Here is a 20,169-nt window from a genome sequence, read left to right on the forward strand (position 1 = left end):
TGTGTGTGTGCATGCGTGCGTGCATGTGTGTGTGTGCGTGTGTGTGTGTTTGTGTGTTTTCCACAGGAGGATCACAAGGTTTGAAGTGGTTGTATTTTTGCTGACACACTCCTTGTCTCACTCTCAGGCCTGCAGCTGCACACCAACTAACGTTGCTCTTGCAGGAGTCTCCTTAACTCACCCGCCTTGCCTTGCCGTTGGACTCTAACTGCCTCTGATGTGTTTCCAGCAGCTTCTCTTTCAGCTGGTCCTGATTCCAAGGCCTGTTCATGTCAGCAGGGATGTCAGGCTTCTCATCTGCTTTCCATTATTTTCTTCTCCCGTTTATGAAGAGAAATGATGGCTCACATGCTCAGAGACCAGCAGCTCACTAAAGCAGGATTTCTGCTATTGGCTGCATATTCTCAATGATGTCTGAAATGAAGTGAACCTGCAGTTTGGGTATGAGGTCCTGATGAGAAGCAGCTGGAGTGTCCTGGAGCTGCTGCTGATGGACAGCCTGCCAGCAGCAGCAGCTCGTACGGAAGTTGTGTTGATGAAGCTGTGTGACTCATTCAGAGGTTCATCTCCATGAACTTTACTGTGCTCCTCAAACTGAATCCTGAGCTTCAAAGTAATCTGATTCTCAACATCAGTAAACACAAACAAGCATAACCGGTCGGTCAGTCTGTCTGTCTGTCTGTCTGTCTGTCTGCCTGCCTGTTTGTATTGTATCCGGGTCCTTTGCTTCTGTTTCTCTCAGAGAGAGGGAGAGAGATTAGTCTCTCTCTACCTCCCTCTCCTTCCCCTCACATCTGTCTGACACACAATGTGAAGGAATGATCAGATGCAGCAGTTTGTGAAATTTAAAAATGGGATATTTTGTGGTGGAATTTAGATCCTGCTTCAGGTTCAAGTGTGAACTTCATTACTGCCAGTCTGTGAGTAGCACTGCGACATAACTGCATTGTGATCTGCTTCATCCTTTCACTCTGAGACTCACAGCTCCTCTTGGGAACAACCTGATGCTGCCACGCTGCTTCGATCTGCCTCACCTCCACAGAGACCTCTGTAACATCATAGTCAATACAACATGGCCACTGCTTCTCTTGCAGGAACATAATCGAGCAGAATACGAGTTACGGGTGATGGAGAAGACGATGAGGCAGGAGCATCGGACTCTGCCGGTAAGGCGCTGATCCAGCTGTTCTCCTCTGTTAGAAACCTTCATCTGTCACTAGACCTTGGGGATCCCTGCACACGGCTGCCTTCTGTTGAAGACAGTTTCTAATCAATGAATAGATTCCTGCCAATACATCTTTTTACTCAGGAAAATTACAACAAATACTGTAATATATCCGCAGTTGTTATTGTTATCCTATTCTATTCTGTCACCTGAACTGAGAGTGGAGAAGATGGCAGGGCATGTGTGTGTGTGTGTGTGTGTGTGTGTGTGTGTGTGTGTGTGTGTGTGTGTGTGTGTGTGTGTGTGTGTGTGTGTGTGTGTGTGTGTGTGTGTGTGTGTAGGCAGGCATCTGCCTGTATCAGCATGTAGAGCAGAGTTACATCACTTCCTGTTTCATGGTAAACCATCAGACATTCATTGGAGCGCCATGTCAATCAATCAATGCCTTTTATTGTCACTATACCTAGGTACAATGAGATTAAAAACAACTCCAGTATCAGTGCAAAACATAGTTAAAACATATTTAAGAAGAAAGTGCGGAATAAGTGCAAAAGGGGGGGGGGGGGGGTAGAGGAGGTAAGGTGCACAGTTCAGTCCTGAGAACAATATATAATAATAATGTTGTGTGTGACTACAGGAAATAAATATAAAGTATACTAGTGGTGGGTAGGCTGTAGGTCAGTGCCTATGGGAGTTGACAGTGGTGATGGCTTTGGCTGTCCACGCCCTTTGAGATTATAGTTACATTTTGATGTGTTTTCATCATGAAGGCCTGTTGTATCTCCTGGCCATATATTCAGGTCTCTAGGACTTATTATTTTTTTCAATCATTCATCATCTTTCCATTATCGATTATTAACGTACACAATGTGAATATAAAATTTTTGGATTCTTATTACATTTCAATGTTTATTCAATATTTCTTTATTACATTTATTATACCATATTGCTCCTAAAATCTCTCAAAATTCTAAAATAAAATTCCAGTAAGAATTAAGTCATGCAAAGTTATAATAATTGTAGTAAAAAGTACATGCCAGGTTAAAACAACTCATGATGTTTGACATCCAGTCCCAACTGGATTATCCAGACAGTGTTGGACAGACACTCTTAAGAGAACAATCTGTATGGATAATAACAATGAAGGAAACAGTGTGTTGGAAATCAAAACGTATGTGTGTTGATAATAAGATAAGATAAGATAAGATAAGACAAGATAAGATAAGACAAGATAAGCCTGGGTAACACATTTTTTTTTTGTAAATTGTCTCTGTTTTTCAACTGATTTAGAGTAATTTTGATGTGCTGAATCCAAAAATAACATTGGTTATGCTCAATCAGGTCAAGTTTTTTTAAACCAAGCCAGCTACATGTTTTGCAAAGTTTATGTTTCCATGTACAACTATTTTTGCTTTGTGTGATACAAAACTCTTTCTTATTTCTTGAAATAAGGGAACACTGAAGAGTTCACATGTGCCAATTGATGACTAAATGGTATTTTGTTTATGTTACAGGTGAATCGAATGGCTTTGACTCGAAGATCTTGCAAAAATAAGCCTGACATTTTCTGCTACATCTACAGCGAAGACACTGTTGTTCCTAACAGAAATCCAGTCACAAGTTTCATAAAGTGTGCTTACCATGCTTATTTTGGTGTTAAGCTTTGTGATCAAGACAAAGCTTGGACGCCACACATGGTATGCAAGGCATGCACCGAGTATCTGTGCCAACGGAGCAAAGGCAAGAAGAGCTGCCTGAAGTCTGGGATTCCTATTGTTTGGAGGGAACTGACAAATCATGTCACAGACTGCTACTTCTGCACTGTTGATATGACTGGGTTAACAGAAAGAACCTGAGTAGCCTCAAGTACCCTGATCTTGAATCAGCACGTCAATAAAAAGTCTCCAATCTTTGGGTTCGTGCAGAGACAGTCCCAGCTTGTGCAGAAGCTGAGCAGTATCTGTACAGTACACCAAGTCTTTCTCTTTGTGTAAAACATTGAGGTACTCTTGATGCTTGTTGCGGTAAAATGTGATGCTGCCATTGTCATTTAGCAGGTTTTTTTTCCTTCAATCTGGATGCCAACAGTTTGGCAGAGGACTTTGACAAGCTGAGATTGCGAACTAGATCATTTTGCTCTTGTGGAGCACCATCGTTGAGAATCACTTCTTCCTCAATGACTTGTTCACTGAAGGAGTCTTCCTCACTAATTTCAGGAAGTCCTCCAAAGACAGGAACTGGAATTTCATCGCAGTGAACCACGTGATTTGTCAGTTCCCTCCAAACAATAGGAATCCCAGACTTCAGGCAGCTCTTCTTGCCTTTGGTCCATTGGTACAGATACTCGGTGCATGCCTTGCATACCATGTGTGGCGCCCAAGCTTTGTCTTGATCACAAAGCTTAATGCCAAAATTAGTATGGTAAGCACACTTTATGAAACTTGTGACTAATTTCTGTTAAGAACAACAGTGTATTCGCTGCAAATTTAGCAGAAAATGTCAGGCTAATTTTTGCAAGATCTTCTAGTAGAAGCCATTCTATTCACCTGTAACATAAGAAATATCCCTTAGTCATCACTCGGTGCATGCGAACTCTTCAGAGTTCCCTTATTTCAAGAAATAAGAAAGATTTTTTAGGGTTTTGTTTTTTTTTAATTGACCTTATTGAGCAAAACCAATGTTATTTTTGGATTCGGCACATCAAAATGATTGAAATCAGTTGAAAATACCCAGACAATGTTTTGGCTGTTGACCAGTGTGTAATTGTTTCAATACAACATGTATAGCCCGGTCAACAGCAGCAGTGTGTTACTCCTTTTAAAGTTTTAATCAGATGAAAACAAGTTTGTGGTTGTAACAATACAGTGTAAAGAACTGGGCCGCATCAATTTTTCCTTGGCTATAGAGAGTGAAGAGTTTTATTTTGAAAACGCTCATTTAAGTTTCCGTTCCTCTGCATTGAGTATTATTTTGAATAACACTTCTTTGCCATGCTTCGCTCTGTCAGCTTTTTTCATCCATCATTAAGACGCTTTCACCCTGATGGCCCAGGAAACATTCTGCTGCTTCAAACTGTCTGTGGTGCAGAAAAGGTCAGGGAGCGCTCTTCCAGAATAACATCAGGGACCACCGAACCGCAGACGGTGATCAAGTGAGTCCGGGCACAGATCAGGATAACCTAGTAGTAACGTGCTGTCGGAATATATCAGTGCATGGCTGGGCAGTGACAGTTTCCATTCAAGCTCCGAGGAGGCTCTCTGCTGCTACTGCACATGCTGTCGCCATTGTTTGTTTCTGACATGCAGATGCACATTTTTCACTGTAGCTGAGGACTCAATCATAGATTGGAGATGGACTTTAAATTGTCTACAGATTGACAGTTTGAAGACCCCTGGTTTAGAGTCGTGGGACATTTTCCTGCAGCTTGACATGCTGCATATGTCTACCCAGCCTCGTGTTCAATGTGTGGCCTGTTTTGGATGTTACAAATGTAAAAGCAATGGCACTATGGAGCATTTTGCCAGACACATGCACAATGACCATAAAATGTAAAATCTTTCGTCACTCCTGATGTGTATAGTAATAAAAATCAAGGTTCAAGGTTACTTTATTTGTACCCGTAGGTAAACTTGTTTTACAGGTTTTGTGTTCGCTTGGCACGTGATAACAAATGAAGTGTCAGGGTTAGTGGAACTCAAGTGCACAGCAGACAAAAAGCTCAGTTCAAAAGTGTTTAATAGCAGAACATCGGCAGAAGCAAAATCAGGCAGTCCAAGGTCAAAACCAGCACATGCGATTGCGAAGGATATCCAGGAGGTCAGAACACAAAGGCAACATGAGGAAAAAATGGCAGATACAACTGGTGAGAGAACGCAGACGATTAACTGGCAGATGACTGGCAACCAGAACTACAAGAGAGGGGAACTAAATACAAACACTACTGACAATTACCAACAGCTGTGACCAGGAGGAGGAAGCAGGAGAGCACAGGGGCGGAGCTAAGGGGAACACAGGGGCGGAGCTAAAGGAACACAGGAGGGGAGGAGTGAAAAGTCTCAGGAAGGGAGGAGTGAGTGAGAGCAGGATCATGACATAAAGACACACAATAGACCAAACAAGCAGATGATAATAAAAATAATTGGTTGAGTGAGGCAAGACAGGCAATACAAGAGCTCAGTGTTCCGATAAATAATTAAGATAAGATTAAAGACTGATGAAGAGAAACCACAATAAAAACACAATAAAACCTTACAATGGTAAAAAGCAGTCACTAACATAAACCAAAATATGATCATTCAATGAAGAGCCACTATAATAACTCTGGTGGAAAATGGATGAATACAATAAATACAATAAAGTGCAATGCACAATAAAGTTCAACGTCACTGGGTTTTGTTTTTAAAGCGCTTCATCCTGCACCATGGGACCAGGAACCTTCACTCAGAGGGGAGGAGGTCGAATTCGCCTCGTAGAGGATGGGAGTCACTATTAAGTATTGCTGAGGCCATCCTCTGCACCTGTTTATTGAACAGGGAGGCTGGAAAAGACTGAGACTCCAATAAGACCACTGCACCATTTTAGTACTTGGTTCAGTGAGTTTCTCTCTTTTAAAGACTCACGATTGTTTGGTCAACGTGGAAACAGGCAAGTTTCATGAGGCAGTGGAGGCGTTGAATGCCCTTTTTACAGATCGACTTGCGATTTTCCTCAAAATACATAATGGTCCTCAGGTATTTATATGATTGCACTTGCTCTATTTTCTGGCCTTTAATTGCAGTGATGCGTGCCTGTCTTGTTTCTTTCTCAAATCAATGACCATATCTTTTGTTTTCGATATGTTCAATTGAAGGTGGGACTCTTCACACCATTGTACAAACTCACTAATGACTGGGCCGTGACTGGTTTCGCCCTCTTAGAGGAGGCTGACAATAACAGAGTCATCTGCATACTGTATGCTACGACACCTTTGTGTAAAGGATAAATATAAGAGGCGATTACACACACCCTTATGGAGAACTCGTGGAGGAGAACACTGGGTCAGACAGAACCCCATTTATTCTCTCTTTGTGATCTTTCAGTTAAAAATCTAAAATCCAGCTCACCAAGTTATTTCAGATTTCAAACTGCTCTAAAAGTCTTTTGGTTAAAATGTGGGGCTGGATTGTATTAAAAGCAGAGGAGAAGTCTATGAATAAAAGCCTGGCAGACGTCCCTTTATTCTCTCTGTGTTTAAAAATCATGTTTAGTAGAGTTAGAGTGGCGTCCTCCACTCCTCTGTTCGGCCTGTATGCAAACCTGCATTGGATCCAGCTTGTGTTCAGATTCCCTCAGTATCACATTCCTCACAAGTTTTTGAAAGAGCTTCATTATTACTGAGGTGTGTTACCCGGTCGAATCGAAATGGAGCTCCAAGTCCGTGGACTGACAGAGCAGGACCAGGACGCTGACCTGTCTCAGTGAAGGCCATCACACAGCAGTCCCTAAAGTCCTTCTGGAACCTTACGTTTCCCTGGAGTTCATCCAACTTGTTCTTCAGGGACTGAACGTCTCCCAGGATAACAGAGGGCAGTGAAGTCCAGATGAGCTGCTGTCTCCTCAGGCATAGTTGGACTCCTTCGTGGCTTCCCCGTTTCCTATTCTTCTTGTCACTCGTCCTGTTAAAATCTCTACATAGAATATCTGGTAGCTGTGGGGTGACGACTTTAACCCCATTTGCAAAGTTCAGCTGTAGCAGCTCTTCACAGGCCTCAGCTGGCCCCACTCACCTCATAGTCACAGGTCAGCACAAAAGTCCAATCACAGCGAAATAAAAGCAATCCATTGTGTTCTCTTCAATCAGTGGAACATAGAGCACTTGAAAAACCGTCTCTCAACCAAGAAGTAAAATATAGGAAAGTCTAAAAACAATAAAAACAATGATGAAAGCAAACAGGACGCCAAGTTCTCACTCAGTGTTATTCACTCACTAATAATAGCAGTTCCAGACAAAAATAAGATAATAATCTTTTGCATTCCAAAAGGGTGTCCAACTCTGCTCAGGCTCAGACCCCAACCAACTCTGCTCGGGCTCAGACCCTAACCAACTCTGCTCAGGCTCAGACCCTAACCAACTCTGCTCAGGCTCAGACCCTAACCAACTCTGCTCAGGCTCAGACCCTAACCAACTCTGCTCGGGCTCAGACCCTAACCAATTCTGCTCAGGCTCAGACCCTAACCAACTCTGCTCAGGCTCAGACCCTAACCAACTCTGCTCGGGCTCAGACCCTAACCAATTCTGCTCAGGCTCAGACCCTAACCAACTCTGCTCAGGCTCAGACCCTAACCAACTCTGCTCGGGCTCAGACCCTAACCAACTCTGCTCAGGCTCAGACCCTAACCAACTCTGCTCAGGCTCAGACCCTAACCAACTCTGCTCAGGCTCAGACCCTAACCAACTCTGCTCGGGCTCAGACCCTAACCAATTCTGCTCAGGCTCAGACCCTAACCAACTCTGCTCAGGCTCAGACCCTAACCAACTCTGCTCGGGCTCAGACCCTAACCAATTCTGCTCAGGCTCAGACCCTAACCAACTCTGCTCAGGCTCAGACCCTAACCAACTCTGCTCGGGCTCAGACCCTAACCAACTCTGCTCAGGCTCAGACCCTAACCAACTCTGCTCAGGCTCAGACCCTAACCAACTCTGCTCAGGCTCAGACCCTAACCAATTCTGCTCAGGCTCAGACCCTAACCAACTCTGCTCAGGCTCAGACCCTAACCAACTCTGCTCAGGCTCAGACCCTAACCAACTCTGCTCAGGCTCAGACCCCAACCAACTCTGCTCAGGCTCAGACCCCAACCAACTCTGCTTAGGCTCAGACCCCAACCAACTCTGCTCAGGCTCAGACCCCAACCAACTCTGCTTAGGCTCAGACCCCAACCAACTCTGCTCGGGCTCAGACCCTAACCAACTCTGCTCGGGCTCAGACCCTAACCAACTCTGCTCAGGCTCAGACCCTAACCAACTCTGCTCAGGCTCAGACCCTAACCAACTCTGCTCAGGCTCAGACCCTAACCAATTCTGCTCAGGCTCAGACCCTAACCAACTCTGCTCGGGCTCAGACCCTAACCAACTCTGCTCGGGCTCAGACCCTAACCAACTCTGCTTGGGCTCAGACCCTAACCAATTCTGCTCAGGCTCAGACCCTAACCAACTCTGCTCAGGCTCAGACCCTAACCAACTCTGCTCGGGCTCAGACCCTAACCAATTCTGCTCAGGCTCAGACCCTAACCAACTCTGCTCAGGCTCAGACCCTAACCAACTCTGCTCGGGCTCAGACCCTAACCAACTCTGCTCAGGCTCAGACCCTAACCAACTCTGCTCAGGCTCAGACCCTAACCAACTCTGCTCAGGCTCAGACCCTAACCAACTCTGCTCAGGCTCAGACCCTAACCAATTCTGCTCAGGCTCAGACCCTAACCAACTCTGCTCAGGCTCAGACCCTAACCAACTCTGCTCAGGCTCAGACCCTAACCAACTCTGCTCAGGCTCAGACCCCAACCAACTCTGCTCAGGCTCAGACCCCAACCAACTCTGCTTAGGCTCAGACCCCAACCAACTCTGCTCAGGCTCAGACCCCAACCAACTCTGCTTAGGCTCAGACCCCAACCAACTCTGCTCGGGCTCAGACCCTAACCAACTCTGCTCAGGCTCAGACCCTAACCAACTCTGCTCAGGCTCAGACCCTAACCAATTCTGCTCAGGCTCAGACCCTAACCAACTCTGCTCGGGCTCAGACCCTAACCAACTCTGCTCGGGCTCAGACCCTAACCAACTCTGCTGGCAACAAGATGTTGTATTGAGGAGCTGCTTCATGTGACATTCAACTGGTTCGTATGTGGGGAAGAGCACCACCCACACACACACACACACACACACACACACACACACACACACACACACACACACACACACACACACACACACACACACACACACACACACACACACACACATACACACACACACACACAGACAAACACAGACTCGCACACAGATTCCTGACCCACTTCAGTGTGACATGCAGCTGCAGGCAGTGTGAGCTCCACTGGACACACAGTATTCCCTTCTGAGTCACTACTGTGCTCAATGTGAAGAGATGCTCCTCACAGTAAGGCTTAAGGCTGTCAGAGCACGCACATGCACACGCACACGCACACGCACACACAGAGCCAGTGCGGCTGTGGCTCAGTTGGGTGAATCCATATTTGTGCACATGTTGAAGTGACCTTGAGCAAGACAAAACCCCTGACACTGTAAAGCATGTGTGTTTCAGGAAGAGAAGGTGAAGCTGACCTGCACTGACCGGATGCCAGCCTACCTGACCACAGTGGTCATGATGTGCTTCATGGTGAGTCTCTGAGGTTCCTTCTCATCGTAGCACTGAGGTTTCAGATGAGATTGGTGTTGTGATCATGTAATCAGTTTGCTCATGTTTGAAATACTGCCTTCAAAAAGAATCATTCCAAACATAAACAACTGCCTTTGTGATCGTATTCTATGTGGAAAATAAAAATCCAATAAGAAAAATGAGTTGAACGTGACCTCTGGAGCTCAATGGCGTCTCAGGACAAACTGCATTTAGACGGGCAGCAGAGTTTACTTCATAGTTTAAAGTTTTAAAGTGTCTGAAGAACAATCAATCACACTCCAAGCAGGACCTTGACCTTAGGGTCTCTCCTCACCTTCAGATCGCCGTGACATTCGCCATCGTGTTCGGGGTCATCCTGTATCGCATCAGCATCAAGGCGGCGTTGCACATAAGCACCTACCAGGCGGCGCGATCCAACATCCGGGCCACTGTCAAAACCACAGCAGCCATCATCAACCTCATCATCATCATCATTTTAGACGAGATCTATGGCGCCATCGCCCGCTGGCTCACCACACTGGGTCAGAGTCTCCATTGCATTGGTGTGGCGACACAGACAGATCTGCATGTAACACTGTGAATAACACTGAATAGCTCTGTGAATAACACTGTGAATAACACTGTGAATAACACTGAATAGCTCTGTGAATAACACTGTGAATAACACTGAATAGCTCTGTGAATAACACTGTGAATAACACTGTGAATAACACTGAATAGCTCTGTGAATAACACTGTGAATAACACTGAATAGCTCTGTGAATAACACTGTGAATAACACTGAATAGCTCTGTGAATAACACTGTGAATAACACTGAATAGCTCTGTGAATAACACTGTGAATAACACTGTGAATAACGCTGAATAGCTCTGTGAATAACACTGAATAGCTCTGTGAATAACACTGTGAAAAACACTGTAAATAACAGTGTGAATAACACTGTAAATAACACTGTGAATAGCACTGAATAGCTCTGTGACTAACACTGTAAATAACACTGTGAATAACACCGTGAATAACACTGTGAATAACACTGTAAATAACACTGTGAATAACACCCATTAACACTGTGAATCACTCTGTAAATAACAGTGTGAATAACACTGAATAACACTGTGAATAACACTGAATAACACTGTGACTAACACTGTAAATAACACTGTGAATAGCACTGAATAGCTCTGTGACTAACACTGTAAATAACACTGTGAATAACACCGTGAATAACACTGTGAATAACACTGTAAATAACACTGTGAATAACACCCATTAACACTGTGAATCACTCTGTGAATAACGCTGAGAATAACAGTGAATAACACTCAATATCACACTTAATAACAATCTGAGCAACACAGTGAATAACACTGAATAACATTGTCAATAACGTCCATTAACACTGAATTGCATTGTGAAGAACACTGATTAAAACTGAATAATACTGTGTATAAGACCCATTTTACACTGTGAATAGCACTGATTAACACTGAATAACACTGTGAATAACACCGATTAACAGTGTGAACAACACCCATTAACACTGAATAACACTGTGAATAACACTGATTAACACTATGAATAACACTGTGAATAACACTGATTAACACTGTGAATAATACAGTGAACACCACTGTGAATAACACTGTGTATAACACCCATTTACACTGTGAATAACATCCATTAACACTGAATAACACTGTGAAGAACAGTGTGAAGAACACTGTGATTAATATTGATTAAAACTGTATAACACTGTGAATAACACTGTGTATAACACCCATTTACAATGTGAATAACACTGATTAACAGTGAATAACACTGTGAACAACACTGTGAATAACACTGATTAACACTGAATAACACTGTGAATGTCGTCTCCCTTTCAGAGGTCCCAAAGACCGACAAGAGCTTTGAGGAGCGCCTCATCTTCAAAAACTTCATCCTGAAGTTTGTCAATGCCTTCACACCCATCGTGTACTTGGCTTTCTTCAGAGGCAGGTATGTCAGGCCTCACACACCCACACGCACGCACGCACGCACACACGCACGCACGCACACACACAATCCTGTTTCATCCTGTGCTTGAGCTCAATCCGCTGTGGCTGTTTGCAGACTGGTTGGCAGACCGGGGAAGTACCTGTATGTGGTGGGATCATACAGGATGGAGGAGGTACGTCACTCCGCCGATTAGCTGAATCCTGCAGCCACTCAAAGCCGCATAACCCTGTAAACACACAAAACACACACACACAAGATAATCCCGGCCCACAGTGCCGAGGTTGACATGGCTCTAATTTTGGTGATGTTTTTTTACTTGTTGTGTTAAAGATACTAGATTATGTTTAAAATTAGAATCAATGCAGATTTTGTTGTTCTATGCGTGGAACCAGGGCCGGGACTACAACTCGGAATAAACACCAGGATACCTCTGTTACCGTGATTAACATACCAGGATTTTTCACTATTACCTGGATTAACTCACCCAGACATCCTGGATCCTGATCAACGTTAAGCCGAAGCAGGTTATCAACTCACTGGTTCAACCCAAAGTTTTATCTTCACGATCAGAGCGTTCACATGAAAGGGACGGAGCTTACAGTATCTGACCAATCACACAGGGAGAAACCTTGTAGAGTAGCTGACTTAACCACAGAGGAGCAGTTATTCTCTGAGAACATGAAGAATTCAAGCACATCCACCAGGCCAAAGCCAGACCATTCCTGACTGGTAAAAGTGTGACTTGGGGAGATTTTACCAGATTATTTCATGGACAATATAAACGGACGGCACTGTGGTCACTCAGTTTCTCTTTATTACAGCAGAAATGTTTCAGGCAGAGCTTCCTCACTGCTCTTCTTTTAGTTTACGTTTGACATCCAGTTGTTTTGAGGCTGAGTTTCTCTTGTGTATGTGTTTTGTGTTAGAATATTAATTCATCACTGTGATGACAGCAGTTCAATAAATTCATGTTTCTGCAGTCACACAAGACAATGTGGCACTTAGACTAATGTTTTTTTTATTTAAAACACTGAATGAGTTTGTTTTTTTTCAACAAATGCCAAAACATTTCTTCAACTCAACATTCACAAGGTCAGCCTATCAGGAGGCTTGTGCTGCCTCTTTGACCTTCTCAGTTCTGGTGAAGTGTTCACAGTTAAAGAGCAGTCTGTGCTCCTCTTGAAAGCTTTGGAGCTGGGAGAGGTGGATTAGATTGAACAGACAGTCCATCATCAGAGTGTTCAGGAGCAATTGGTGCACAACGAATAATAACCACAACCACATAGTCACTTCATTCTTGTGTGAAACACTCTGAGGCTCCTTCCCCTCTCCACCCATTCGGGCTATCAAGTGATCAAGGTGCCTGCAACCCAGTCTGCCATCAATCAAGTCCACAACCGCAGACACAGGACCAGAATAATGGTGAATGACACCAGGATCAATAAATTCATGTTTCTGCAGTTGTATCAGCGTGACCATTATTAGTAAGCTCATTATTCCAGATCAACCTTCGTGGAGCGAAACAGACTTGGAACAAGTCAAGAACAAGAACAAAAACATCCTTCAAAGCCTCAGTGACCAGGATTTATTTCTTTATGTCAAAAAGATTTTTCAAAATACTTTCTCTTCTCCTCCTCGCCGCAGCTCAGCGCTGAACCCATACCCCAATCACGATTTAGGATGGGCAGGTCCTTTTCCAAGAGATCTGATTGGTCAGGAGGAGCTTTATGTTACGGCTGAGAGCCGGTGCTTGAACCCAGAAGCAGACCAGGAAGCAGAGCAGGTGCAATTAGCAGGGGTTTTATTGTGAACCAGGACCGGGGAGAAGAGGAAGCGGAGACTCCAGGATGCAGAGTACGCAGGCGGAAGGACGGCAGCAGGGAGGTGCTGCACGGCGAGGAGGCTGGGCGAGGACGCTTGAAGAGGGAGTTGTGGAATGCCTTCACTCCTGTTACTCCTTCAAGAGACATAATCTTCTGGCACCGGACCCGCCTCCCTGCAGGGCTTAAGATGTGGGAGCAATCAACCAGTTGATTACCTGCAGGAGCGTCAATGAAGGCGGATCCGGTGCAGGAGCGAGGTGTGGATCCTCACAGTACCCCCCCCCCTCAACGGTCGCCACCTGGCGGCCTACCCGGCTTGTCCGGGTGCTCGGTGTAGAAGTCAGTGATGAGCGTCTCGTCCAGGATGAGCCGACGGGAAAGCCAGGACCGCTCCTCCAGACCATACCCCTCCCAGTCCACCAGATACTGGAAACCCCTACCCCGGGGTCACACATCCAGGATCTTGGACACGGTGAAGGCAGGATGGTCGTCGATGATCCTCGGGGGTGGAGGGGGTTCAGCAGGAGGACACAGGGGGCTGGAGGAGACTGGTTTGAGGAGAGACACATGAAACGTAGGGTGCACCTTGAGGGAGTCAGGAAGCCGGAGGCGGACAGCCGTGGGGTTGATCACCTTGGCGACCGGGAATGGACCGATGTATCGGGGAGCCAGCTTCGGCGACTCAACCTGGAGGGAAAGGTGTCGGGAGGACAACCATACAAGTTGCCCAGGTTTGTAGTCTGGAGCAGGAGTGTGGTGACGGTCTGCGAGACGTTTGTTGGACTCCACGGATCTGGAGAGCGCTGCCCTGGCCGCCCTCCATACCTCCGGACCCGGCGTAGGTGGTCCTTGACCGCGGGGACAGCCACGTCGAGCTCCTGATCTGGGAACAGGGGAGGTTGAAAACCATGACAAACCCTGAATGGCGACACTCCAGTGGCTGAGCAGGTGAGGGAGTTGTGGGCGTATTCAATCCATGGAAGGTGGGCGCTCCAGGATGAAGGGAACTGCGCAGCCATGCACCGGAGAGCCGCCTTGAGGTTCTGGTTGGCCCGCTCCGTCTGGCCGTTGGTCTGTTGGTGATAACCAGAGGAGAGACTGGCCGTGGCCCCCAGGGCCGAGCAGAACACCTGCCACACCCGGGAGGCAAATTGAGGTCCCCGGTCGGACACAACATCCATGGGAATCCCATGGAGCCTGAACACATGGAGAACCAGGAGGTCAGCCGTCTCCTTGGCCGTTGGCAACTTCTGGAGAGGGACATAGTGGACGGACTTTGAAAAACGGTCCACTATGGTCAGGATACAGGTGTTCCCATCAGAGGGGGGGAGCCCAGTGACGAAGTCCACGGCGATGTGGGACCAGGGCCAGCTGGGAATTGGCAACGGACGTAGGAGACCTGACCTGAGGATGCGGGATGGCGGGATGATGAGGTCTGGTGACTCAGAGGAGGAAGGAGGGGAGTGGAGCCGAGACAGGGCATCGGGTTTGATGTTGCGGGATCCAGGTCGGAAGGACAGAGTGTAATTGAACCTACTGAGGAAGAGGGACCAGCGCGCCTGACGGGAGTTGAGCCTGCGGGCCGAGCGAAGATACTCCAGGTTCTTGTGGTCAGTCCAGATGATGAAGGGGACAGTCGCACCCTCCAACCAGTGTCTCCACTCTTGCAGAGCCCACACCACCGCCAGCAGCTCCCGGTTCCCCACGTCGTAGTTTATCTCGGCCGGAGAGAGCCTGCGGGAGAAGTAGGCACAGGGGTGGAGCTTGTGGGAAACAGAATGCCGTTGGGAGAGCACTGCTCTAACTCCGGTGTCGGAGGCATCTACTTCTACCACGAACTGTCGAGAGGGGTCAGGATGGAGAAAAACCGGGCTGCTGGTGAAGAGGGTCTTCAGCTGGGCGAGCGCTGCAGCGGCTTCCGCGGACCACCGGAACGGAACCTTGGTGGAGGTCAGTTGAGTTAGGGGAAGGGCCACCCTACTGTAGTTCCTGATGAACCTGCGGTAGAAGTTGGCGAACCCCAGGAATCTCAACAGCTCCTTCCAGGTGGTGGGGACTGGCCCTTCTGCGACGGCTTGAACCTTGGCTGGGTCTGGTTGGAGTTGCCCCTGGGCAATGATGAAGCCAAGGTACTGCACAGAGGTGGCGTGGAACTCGCATTTCTCTGGTTTTACAAATAGCCGGTTCTCCAGGAGGCGTTGGAGAACCAGGCGAACATGTTCCCGGTGCTCTTCCAGTGAGCGTGAGAAAACTAGGATGTCATCCAGGTACACGAAGACAAACTTATTTAACATGTCCCGGAGGACATCATCCATGAATGTCTGGAAGACTGCCGGTGCATTAGTGAGTCCGAACGGCATCACCCGATACTCGAAGTGGCCCAGCGGGGTGTTGAACGCCGTCTTCCATTCGTCTCCTTTCCGGATCCGGACGAGATGGTAGGCGTTCCGGAGGTCCAGCTTGGTAAATAACTGGGCCTCGCAGAGGGGTTCAAAGGAGGGATCGATGAGGGGAAGAGGTGACCTGTTCTTCACGGTTATGGCATTCAACCCCTTGTAGTCGATGCAAAAACGGAGAGTGGCGTCTTTCTTTTTGACGAAGAAGAATCCGGCTGCCACTGGGGATGAGGAAGGGCGAATGAGGCCAGCAGCTAGTGATTCCTGGATGTACGTCTCCATCGCCTCCTTCTCGGGACGTGAGATGTTGTACAGGCGCGCTGCTGGCAGCGGAGCCCCGGGAAGCAGGTCGATGGAGCAGTCATAGGGCCGGTGAGGAGGGAGAGTCCGAACGAGGTCTTTGCTGAAGACTGGTGCCAGCTCATGATACTCCATGGGAACTGCAGCCAGATCAGGAGGAGCCGGAGAATGGGAACCGGGGCTGGACTCGGCGGACCGGAGGCACTGGGAGTGACACTGGAGGCTCCACCCGATGATCGATGAGCTCCTCCAGTTGAGGTGTGGGTTGTGCTGTTGCAGCCACGGGTAACCCAGGACGAGGGGCGTGACGGGAGAAGGGATCACCAGCAGCTGGAGAGTCTCTATGTGGCTCCCAGAGACGACCAGGGTGAGAGCTGTCGTGCGGTGAGTAACCCGGGCAATCAGCCGACCATCCAGGGCGTTGACACTCTGGGGAGACGGCAGGAGCTCCAGCGGAAGTCCGAGCTGCGCTGCCACCCCTGTGTCCACGAAGTTGTCGTCGGCTCCGGAGTCCACCAGAGCTGGAAGGTTCGCAGAGTGCTGATCCCAGTGGAGGCTGGCGGGAACCTTCATCCGGGCAGGGGGGCTCAGGATATTGGAAATATGGCTCGTCGGAGGGTTCCCAGTCACTGACGAGCCACACCTTTTGGTCGACTCGGGCAGGAGTCCCGAAGGTGTCCGGCTTCACCACAGTAGAGGCACAGCTGGTTCTGGAGGCGCCGGAGTCGTTCTCGGGGGTCCAGACGGGTCCGGCCCAGCTGCATCGGCTCGTCTGCTGACTCAACATCTGCAGACTTGTTGGACGCTCCGTGACCCGGTGGGAATGTCGAAAACCTGGGAGTCGGCTGGGAGGAGAAAGGTCCTGCGGGGAAGGAGCGACGAGCACCACGCTCCCGCTGCCTCTCCCTCAGCCGGTTGTCTAGACGGATGGAGAGCGCAATGAGTTCATCGAGGGAGGCGGGTTCGTCCCGGGTCGCCAGCTGGTCCTTGAGTGCCCCGGAGAGGCCCTGAGCGTAGATCCCCTGGAGAGCCTCGTCGTGCCACCCACACTCCTGCGCCAGGATCCGAAACTCGAATGAATAGTCCGCTGCTGACCTGGTGCCCTGGGAGAGGGAGAGGAGCCGCCGTGCTGCCTCCCCCTTCTTTACCGGCTGATCGAATGTCTTTTCCAGCTCCTCGGTAAAGCGGGACCAGGACTGGATAACCGGTGAGTTGTGGCTCCAGAGTGCCGTCACCCACCGAGCCGCCTTTCCCCGCAGGAGGTTGGTGGTGTAGGCGATCTTGGCCCGGTCGGAGGGATATTTGGAGGGCTGGAGGTCGAAGACGAGGCAGGACTTCAGCAGGAACTGGTCACAGGAGCCCGGTTCCCTGGCGTATGGTTCTGGTGGGGGAACGAAGGGCTCCTTGGTGAGAGAGGAGTCTGCCAGGGTCTGTGCAGAGGAGGTGGCGCCGGGATCAGTCACAGGAGCGTCTGTAGGAGTCGGCTGGACCAGCCGCCAATGAATATCTTGAACGGACGCAGCGAGCTCCTGCAGCAAACGTTCGTGCCGACCAAGTAACCCCCCCTGGGCGGAGAGGGCTTCTTCCACCGCGTTGAGGTCCGCTGGGTTCATCTTTGGGGCCAGAAGATTCTGTTACGGCTGAGAGCCGGTGTGTGGGGCTTGAACCCAGAAGCAGACCAGGAAGCAGAGCAGGTGCAATTAGAAGTGGTTTTATTGTGAACCAGGACCGGGGAGAAGAGGAAGTGGAGACGCCAGGATGCAGAGTACGCAGGCGGAAGGACGGCAGCAGGGAGGTGCTGCACGGCGAGGAGGCTGGCCGAGGACACTTGAAGAGGGAGTTGTGGAATGCCTTCACTCCTGTTACTCCTTCAAGAGACATAATCTTCTGGCACCGGACCCGCCTCCCTGCAGGGCTTAAGATGTGGGAGCAATCAACCAGTTGATTACCTGCAGGAGCGTCAATGAAGGCGGATCCGGTGCTGGAGCGAGGTGTGGATCCTCACACTTTACACTCAATGTGATCTAATCCAGAACATAACCTGCTCCGGAGCAGGTTACATATTTAGTGTCAGTTACCACGGTGATGTGTCCCTGTAAGAAGTGAAAGAGCATTATAGTGCAGCATACCAGAGTTAATCCTGAAGTTATCTCGATAAGGGAATATGCAGCATCTTAGTACAGGCCTCTGGACGCGTGTGTGTGTGTGTGTGTGTGTGTGTGTGTGTGTGTGTGTGTGTGTGTGTGTGTGTGTGTGTGTGTGTGTGTGTGTGTGTGTGTGTGTGTGCGCACATTCATGTATACACCACACCCCAACTATTAAGTTTGTCATAATCTCTCTACATTTGTACCACCTTCCTTTACCTTTCAGATCAGTTGATGATTGTATGATTGCCCCTTTCTTCACAGTAGCTTTGCACCATTGCTGTTGTTCCCACACTGACCTCTGACCTCTGGTTGTTGGTGTGTGTGTCTCCTCAGTGTGCCCATGCAGGCTGCCTCATGGAGCTGTGCATTCAGCTGTGCATCACCATGCTGGGCAAGCAGCTCATCCAGAACAACCTGTTTGAGATTGGAATACCGTGAGTGTACAACAAACACACACACACACACACACACACACACACACACACACACACACACACACACACACACACACACACACACACACACACACAGCCTGTCTGGTTCTCAGGAGCTGCCATTCTTCATCCTGACAGATTTCTTGAATGAACACTGTGTCCCACTGGTTTCTGATCACAGGATTACCCAGTAGTCCTGTCAAATTTAAACATGAATTCAACATTAAGTAGTCGAAACGACTGGAAGAGATTTGTAGCTAACAACTGCATGTCCGATGTATGGTGGGAAGGGCAGAACCCGCCTATCGACTTTTAATAAATTAAGGAAAGAGACATTTTAATGAAAGTAGTTTGTTTTCCTGACTTCAGGGGCCTCATTTATAAACGTTGCGTACGCACAAAAGAATGCGTACGCCACTCTCTACGCAAACCGTGGGATTTATAAAAAGAGAACTTGACGGGAAAATGTGCGGTCCTCCACGCCAACTCTGACCCATGCGTACGCACATAACTGGGTGAAGGAGAAACTGCGCCACTGATGGCAGAAGAAAGAAACGGGAGAAACTGTGTGAAACTGATCGTGTAAAATAAATAGTTATATGACCTCATATATGGACAGTTTATTTGCAAGAAATGGATAGTAAAAAATAAAATTTCTACAATGAATAAACAAACATACTCCCTGGAGTGCACACGGGAAACATATGATTAAGACAATAGTAAGACAACAGTAGGGCAAATGATGTTTCCACTGATATGAATGCAGTGTAAAATCCTATATCATATAGCCCATATAGCAGTGTTGGGCGCAGACTGGAGGCCGGCGCTGTACGTGATGGGTGGCTTCTAGGTACGGAGAATTCATGTGGAAATCCTGAGACTTGCAATGTTGTACTAGTGTTTAACCCGTTCACGACCTTGCAGGCGACAGTGGAGAACCCTAACCCTCAAGCGGTGGCTGCTCACCCCTTTTCCTCACCCACAAGGCGCAGAGGAGAGGACCTAGAATCTATAGTATTGTGGAGCGCACCATCGGGCTCCTGAAGGGCAGGCGGCGGTGTCCCCAGGGCCGCCCCTGGCCAAGTGGGGGCCCTAAGCAGGATTTTATTTTGGGGCCCCCCTTCCAATAACATTATAATACTAATAATACTAATACTACTACTACTACTACTACTACTACTACTATTAATAATAATAATGATAATAATAATAATAAATTTAATTACTAACGAATCAAATGAACAGCCTCTATCAACAGTGGAACAAGAACTTTATAGATCAAAAGTGGAACAATCTTTTTTATTTCAACAACATCCCACCTTCAAGTGAAGCACGAGCCTCTGACTGTTTGGACTTTTTCTTCCTTTTGCGAGCTCCCGAATCGTATTGACGTTTGGAAGCTGTCTCTCTCTCTCTCTCTCTCTCTCTCTTTTTGTGCGTACGCACTTTCTGTGTTTCGTGCGTACGCCAATTTTGACGTCAATCCTACGCACAGTT

The 20,169-nt window shown here is 47.9% G+C and overlaps 1 protein-coding gene across 1 annotated transcript in view; it reads left to right on the top strand.

The window, feature by feature from the left end:
• Positions 1-20,169, top strand: part of ano1a (anoctamin 1, calcium activated chloride channel a) — a 168,541-nt gene that overhangs the window by 72,172 nt on the left and 76,200 nt on the right. The window contains exons 14-19 of the mRNA XM_080517682.1: positions 1,095-1,166; positions 9,478-9,552; positions 9,893-10,094; positions 11,461-11,572; positions 11,687-11,744; positions 18,572-18,672. Of these exons, the coding sequence (XP_080373808.1) occupies positions 1,095-1,166; positions 9,478-9,552; positions 9,893-10,094; positions 11,461-11,572; positions 11,687-11,744; positions 18,572-18,672 (620 nt within the window). The remainder of the gene's footprint in view (positions 1-1,094; positions 1,167-9,477; positions 9,553-9,892; positions 10,095-11,460; positions 11,573-11,686; positions 11,745-18,571; positions 18,673-20,169) is intronic.

This window comes from Blennius ocellaris (genome assembly GCF_963422515.1).
Source record: "Blennius ocellaris genome assembly, chromosome: 1".
NCBI lineage: Eukaryota > Metazoa > Chordata > Actinopteri > Blenniiformes > Blenniidae > Blennius > Blennius ocellaris.